Here is a 6950-nt window from a genome sequence, read left to right as displayed (position 1 = left end):
GGTAAAATCGCCATAAATGAATATTCCCATTCAATACAATGTATCTATACACTGTATCTAATTTGCATATTAATGTGTTCTTGGGGCAACATGTCATGAAAAAAGAAGTGTAATAATGGGAGTAATAATTGGCAACATTTTAATAATAAATATTTCATAGGAATATTGATACATATTTTCCCCCCTATTCACTTGTCTTCCAAAATGCCTGATAAACATGCTGTTTAGTCCTGGTATGAAATCAATGCCCTGTCCTGTAACAGAAAGTCATATTTCGATTTGAACCCATAACGTTCTCCTGAGATGTTGGTTCACAAAATACAATTTGAAAAGTAGTCCGATTTAAATTATAATTACAATATGTTTTTATATGTCCATTAGAGTGCTACATTTTATCACTAAATTAATGTCTGACGTTTTTAAAGACCAAGGAGGAGTTGTCCTGGTGAAACCTCCAAACATGTGGCATCTCTGAAAATCCTGAATGTGCTCTTTACAGGACATCCAAACTAAAACTGTGACATGTATGGTGTCAGAGAAATTCACTAAAATATAATGTCCACTACAGTGGAAAAAGTCTATTCCTGGGTCCCAGGAGGATATGTAAAAAACAAAACATTGCGTGAGGAGGAAACCACGTGATCAGTTCAACCTTGCTTCGGTTCTCGAGCACGCGCTGAGAAGCTTGTCTGTTGTGTTGTCTGTCATTATTGAAACAGCGGCCATGGCATTCATCACGCGCCAGTACATCAGGAGCTTCTCATCTTCTGCAGCACTACATGCTATTAAACATGTCACAGTTATCGGAGGAGGACTAATGGGTGCTGGCATTGCGCAGGTAACGAAAGAGAAATATCACTGCATTCATTTGCAGAGTTAGAGACGAGTAGCCATCCAGGCTACAAGCTAAGTGCTATCACACAGTTAATAAAGAAGATTATTCTTTATCGTTTCAAGCTGCTTGTAGTTGCATTGCTATGATCAGGATGGGTGTCAATATATCGCCAGTTTGTTGCAAACTTCTCCCACCATGTTGCCACTGTCTCTACTTTCAGAGTGACCTTTCACCCACTTCTGCATATAGTTAAGGTTAATGCTTAATGTATTCCTTCCTATCTATTTTGTTTATATATATATATATATATATATATATATATATATATATAGTGTGTGTGTGTGTGTGTGTGTGTGTGTGTGTGTGTGTGTGTGTGTTTATATGCATTTTGAAATTGCTTGAAATAAGTAGCTTAAAGGGATAGTTCACCAATTCTGTCATTATTTAATTCCCCTCAAGTCGTTTTAAACCTGTATGACTACTCTCTTGAGTATGTACTTATTTTGAATTGGTAAATATTTATGGCAGCTAAAAAGTATGTTAACGATTAATCGACGATCCATTTAATCGATAAAACTTATCGATCATCGATTAAGCAGGTTCATGTGCGTTGCGTGCTGCTGCACCGCTAAACATGTAAATAATTAAATAATTAACGCTGTAGTATGTCTTCAGCTTCAGCCATAGATATGAACTTCAGCACGCAGCTCAAACGGCAATGCATGACTAATAGGATTGGGACCGTCATATTACATAACATTGCAGACCCTGTCATGCTGTTGGCCATATGCCACTGCAGCAGATGTATATTGGAATATTAAGACTAATGATTAATCAATTAATTGATCGTCAATTTAAACGACGATCGATCATGGGAATTTCTGAAAATTGACATCCCTATTCTAGTATGAATGTAATCTGGACACTACTTTCGCCAATCCTCTCGTGTGGTCTCATGGGAGAGTAAAGTGTCCATCATATGCACACTTCAGAATCTCGCTGAAAGTATTAGGTCATCTGGGACTTTTTGCCTACACATTTATGTGTACTGTGAATTTGGACATATTTCTTTCCTTGCATAACTGTCTTCGCCTACTATATAGTACACTAAACCCTAACTCCAAATAATTAATTGCTTTGAGTAGGACAAACTTTAAACTAATTAGTACAGTCAAATTAACTTTTATGAGTATTTAGCACTTTCTTTTTCTTTCAAGTTCACAGAACTGATATATTTTAAGTAAACTGAACTGCTTCGTGTTTTGAGTTTTATGAAATTATTTATTTTAATTTAGACGAACGGATTTCTATTACCCAGCATGCTTTCCCCGTGGCACTCAAAGAGGAGAGTAAATGCTGAAATTAAGTGTAATATGGTTTTGTTTTTTTTGTGCAAGATTAATGTTAAGTGTGAAATTTAGTAGTGATTGTTTTGTTATGCTAATTTAGAAGAATTTCTGTTAATGTTCATTTTAGGAGAGTTACCGTCATGGTGACAAGTTGTGTATGCGGTGGCTTGGTTTGAGAGCAAGTGTGTAGCTTTATATTGCTGTACTGATTCAGTAAGTGGTATACACTTATTTCACGCAGCCATTATTTTGAAATCAAAAGCAAGGCTCCGGTGGGAAGAAAACCGGAAGTGTCGCCTTTAATCATAGGAGAGTCGCGAATGCGATGGCGTATTGTTGTTTAATGTAGAAATTAGTTATTCTAAAAATGTACATACATTTCTTTAATACTTTAGACTATATACAGTGAAATTCATTTATAATTTTTTTTTCTTCCAGAAAGTAAAAAAAGAAGTAGGAACGAACTATATACATATCCTATATTGGATATTAACATCCAATAGTGTAAATCGCGGCAGCAGCTTCAGGTTGGTAGTCCAAGGCATTGTTGTTTATCTTTACTTCCGGGGTTCTTACCACCGGAGCCTCGCTTTCGATTTCAAAATAACGGCTGCGTGAAATAAGCGTATACTATATTATTGTTAACATGTTAGCAAATTTAACAAGTTAGAATTTTTTGAAATAGTACTCATACATTTTACCTGTTCTTAATGTTTGAGTACAAAATAAAAATCTTCAAGTTCTGCTTACTTAAATTTTGAATTTCTTAACTTAAAAAATTTGAGGCAACTGATTGCCTTTAATTTTTTGAGTTTTGCCAATGTATTCTGGTTTACAGTGTAGGGAAGTATGTGATTTGGGATGCAGCCCATGATATTTCTCAATAATGTCTTTTTTAACCCTTTAATGTTTCAGGTTGCTGCATCCACAGGACATTCAGTGGTGTTAGTGGACACATCTGAGGACATACTGAAGAAGTCTGCAAAGGGCATTGAGGCTAGTCTGAAGAGAGTGGCGAAGAAGAAGTTTGCAGAAAAACCTGAGGTTAGTTTGACAGCACCGACATGAACTTAAGTCCCAAAGTTTCATTTAATGTGAGGTTTAATGGCTTATGTTGCTCTATCGTTCATTAAATCACGGAAAGATAACTCTGTCTCACATTCTCTAGGATGGAGAAGCGTTCGTTCAGAAAGTCCTGAAGAATGTCTCTACAAGCTCAGATGCCGCGTCTGTAGTTCAGGGCACTGATCTTGTGGTGGAGGCTATTGTGGAAAACCTTAAAGTCAAACAAGATCTGTTTGGAGCTCTGGACAAAGTGGCCCCAGAGTAAGAAAAAAATAAATCATTTTTCAATTCCTCAGGAAACAATATAGAGCTAAAGGTCCAACGGGGTTGTAACCACTAGATGGCACAAAAACTCACTGCAGCATTTTCACTCTGCACAGATATTTAGATGATCCTTAATGCAATCATAGGCAGCAACACAAAATCAATTCTGCGCTAATTTGATCCATTTTTTTTTTTGTTATGGATCTATGTAGCAAATGAGAATAGTTTTGAGACTGATATTTTGATACAAAATACTATTTTTTGTTCAAGGTAATTAAATCAACAGTTTTGCAATATCTGAAGAATATGGAAAATATGGTATTTGGGGTATAAACTTGATAAACATAATAAAAAACAGTTGGATAACTTTTCCATTTGTTGACATGATATTGTTAGAATTAAATGGTCAATTTATGGTGAATTCACCGTATTTATAATGAAACCATCACATAAATATGATAATCATAGCATATAATAAAATATCATATTGTTTCTACCGTAAAGCTGTGTTTATTTATTATAGGTTGTCCTTTGAGCACTATTTATAATATTTTTTAATATATTTTTTAAATTGCATTTTTATATATTTTTCATTTTTATAAATAAAAAAATAAAAAAAATATATATATATATATATATTTTTTGTTTTGTTTTACATTTTAAAATATTTTTTTAAATTGCATTTTTTCTGTAGTTTTAAAATTGCAAATTGCAATGACTATGTATGCACTAAACGAATAAAAGTCCATTTTTATATTTATCAGAATAAACAGGTGCAAGAATATGCTGCTGAAGTGATTGTTTTGAACAATTATTAACTGATTTCTATTATGCCAGAAAAAAAGAGCACAGCTATTTAGGAAATATGTTGATGACAGTCACTTATACTGTTCATCATCATTATACTAAATCATTTGATCGGCCAATCAGAATCTAGTATTCTGGAGAGCTGAGAAAATAAGAGGTTTTTTTTTTTTTTGTAAATTGCGGCAGCCATTTCTAGTGCACTAAAAGTAAGGGTGTTCCTTGTTAGCATGAATGTTGAAGAGGACTTGTTTCAGTGTTATCTCAGTCTGATGTCTGTCTTCTCCTCAGACACACCATCTTCGCGAGCAACACGTCGTCCCTGCAGATCGCAGACATCGCCAGCTCCACGGCCAGATTAGATCGCTTTGGCGGACTGCATTTCTTCAACCCCGTCCCAATGATGAAGTTGGTGGAGGTTTGGATCCAAATTAAAATTCACTCACTGCACAACCATCCGCATTAATACAAATGTCAAATTCTGTTCAAGATATTGAAGCTTGCATTGAATTGAATATCTTAAACATGAGTAGGTTTATTCTCTTGACTTGACTAACTGTCTCATCTCAGGTGATTAAAGCTCCAGCAACAAGCCAACAGACTTTTGACGCTCTCCTTGAGTTCAGCAAAGCTTTGGGGAAGCATCCCGTCTCGTGCAAAGTAAGCATTCTTTAATCTTCCATTACAGTCATGTGAAAAAGAAAGTACACCCTTTTGAATTCTATGGTTTTACATATCAGGAGATTAATAAAAAATCATCTGGTCTATAGCAGGTCTTAAAATTAGGTAAATACAACCTCAGATGAACAACAACAACATGATATATTACAACATGAATTTTTTTTATTTATGTCCTGATGCGTCAAACCATTGAATTCAAAAGGGTGTACTTTCTTTTTCACATGACTATATACACTCACGCTTTGTTTGTTAGTACCGGGTTGGACCCACTTTTGCCTTCAGAACTGCTTTAATTCTTCGTGTCACTCATCCGACCAGGCAACATTTTTTTCAATCTTCTACAGTCTAATTTTGTTGAGGCCATGCAAATTGTAGCCTGAGTTTCCTGTTGTGGTTAGAGATTTGAAGATTTGAAAAGCTTCCACTTGCTGTCTCCTCTCAGGACACTCCAGGTTTTATAGTGAATCGTCTGCTGGTTCCTTACATGATGGAGGCCGTACGACTGCATGAGAGAGGTACGTGTGTGAAGCAGTCAAGGGTGATGAACGGATACCAAAACATATTCTGGTGCAGATTTTTTTTGTTTTCATAATGCTGTATATTTTTCTCAGGTCACGGTTCCAAGGAGGACATTGATGTGGCGATGAGGCTTGGGGCTGGTTATCCTATGGGTCCGTTTGAGCTTCTGGACTATGTTGGATTGGACACTTCAAAGTTTATTATTGACGGTGAGCATTTTGAATTGACTATACCCAGTTTTAATGTAATAGTATTGTGTTGAGGATTTCTAATTCTGTGTTTGTTTAGGTTGGCATGCGATGGACCCCGATAACCCCCTGTTTGGCACCAGTCCCCTGCTCAACAAACTGGTGTCAGAGGGCAAGTTAGGCAAGAAAACTGGCGAGGGATTTTACAAATACAAGTAACAAGTGAAGATTACCAGCCTTTCACCTTATAAACAGACAACAAATGACCTGTCAATGAAATGCACTGGACTGAGAAGCTAGTCCTCGAAAGACTTTATGAATTGTGCAAATGTTAATGTATATAGTCAGGAATGAAACCTAATTAGAGTGATCAGATGCACCAGTTTTCGCAGGGAAGTTCTGTATGAAATTCTGGACCAGATCAATCGGAACATGAAAGGTTTATAAGACAGCAATGTCTTCCTTTACATCTAGTGCCTTGCTATGATTCTATGAACTTTGAATGTGTCACATTAAAAGGTTTGAAAATGTTTCAACTTGTTTTGTAATTATTCATTGTCATATACACACATCAATCAATATTAGCAGGGAGACAAGCTTTTATTGTCTTCGTCATACCTGTCAAGTATCCCGTTTTGGCCGGGAAAGTCCCGTATTTAACCCTTCTTTCCCGCCGTCCTCCCGTATTAGTATTTTCCCGTAAATCTCCCGTATTTTAACCTGCGCTATTAAAAAATAATAATGGCCCGGGCGGATAAAAAAAAAAACATCCCCAATCTGAGCTCTGTCACTAGCCACGCGATAACTGCCAACTGCAGTAGCCTACTACAGGTACTGTGGGTACTGTAGGTGGCAGTTGTCGCGAGGTTAGTGTGTGAGGTCAGATGATGAGTGACAACGCGGGGGGAAAAAAGAAAAAAATCGGAGACGGATGGTGGACGCTACGACAGAGACGGAAGGCATGTAAATACCGCGATCAATGGGACAGCGAATTTATTTTCTGAAGAGGAGCAGGGTAGGGGACAGTCACGCGTTTTGTAACTGCGACTTTAGCTTCTTAAAACCTGTTAACCGTTGCCAGTGCGCCGACACACTGAAGCGTTTTTTTGTTTGTTTAAATAGTTCAAAGTTACTATCATATTTAATGTTATTACCTTGACAAACTATACATCATTAAGATATAACACTCAAGTTTCAGTATTTGACCACTATTGTATTCTCAGAAACTTTGAAGATGTTTCATAC

The 6950-nt window shown here is 36.4% G+C and overlaps 1 protein-coding gene across 1 annotated transcript; it reads left to right on the top strand.

Moving 5' to 3' along the window:
- The first annotated feature begins 630 nt into the window (after nt 1–630).
- On the top strand, nt 631–6237 carry hadh (hydroxyacyl-CoA dehydrogenase). The gene is made up of 8 exons (XM_077246174.1): nt 631–838; nt 3100–3228; nt 3353–3510; nt 4609–4735; nt 4888–4977; nt 5441–5513; nt 5610–5726; nt 5806–6237. Exons 1-8 carry the CDS (start codon nt 725–727, stop codon nt 5922–5924), a joined length of 927 nt encoding a protein of 308 aa, XP_077102289.1. The 5' UTR covers nt 631–724; the 3' UTR covers nt 5925–6237.
- Nucleotides 6238–6950: the final 713 nt, after the last annotated feature.

Source organism: Siphateles boraxobius, unplaced genomic scaffold (assembly GCF_051911475.1).
Source record: "Siphateles boraxobius isolate OS27281-9 unplaced genomic scaffold, OSU_SipBor_1 29, whole genome shotgun sequence".
Lineage (NCBI taxonomy): Eukaryota > Metazoa > Chordata > Actinopteri > Cypriniformes > Leuciscidae > Siphateles > Siphateles boraxobius.
The sequence above is the reverse complement of the archived record's forward strand: the minus strand, read 5'-3'. Positions and strand labels throughout refer to the sequence as shown.

Bases quoted from the DNA above. Each gene is read 5' to 3' on its own strand.
- hadh (XM_077246174.1), top strand. From the start codon at position 725: ATGGCATTCATCACGCGCCAGTACATCAGGAGCTTCTCATCTTCTGCA. The intron at 839-3,099 runs GTAACGAAAGAG...TTAATGTTTCAG, and splicing joins TGGGTGCTGGCATTGCGCAG to GTTGCTGCATCCACAGGACA. The intron at 4,736-4,887 runs GTTTGGATCCAA...GTCTCATCTCAG, and splicing joins CAATGATGAAGTTGGTGGAG to GTGATTAAAGCTCCAGCAAC.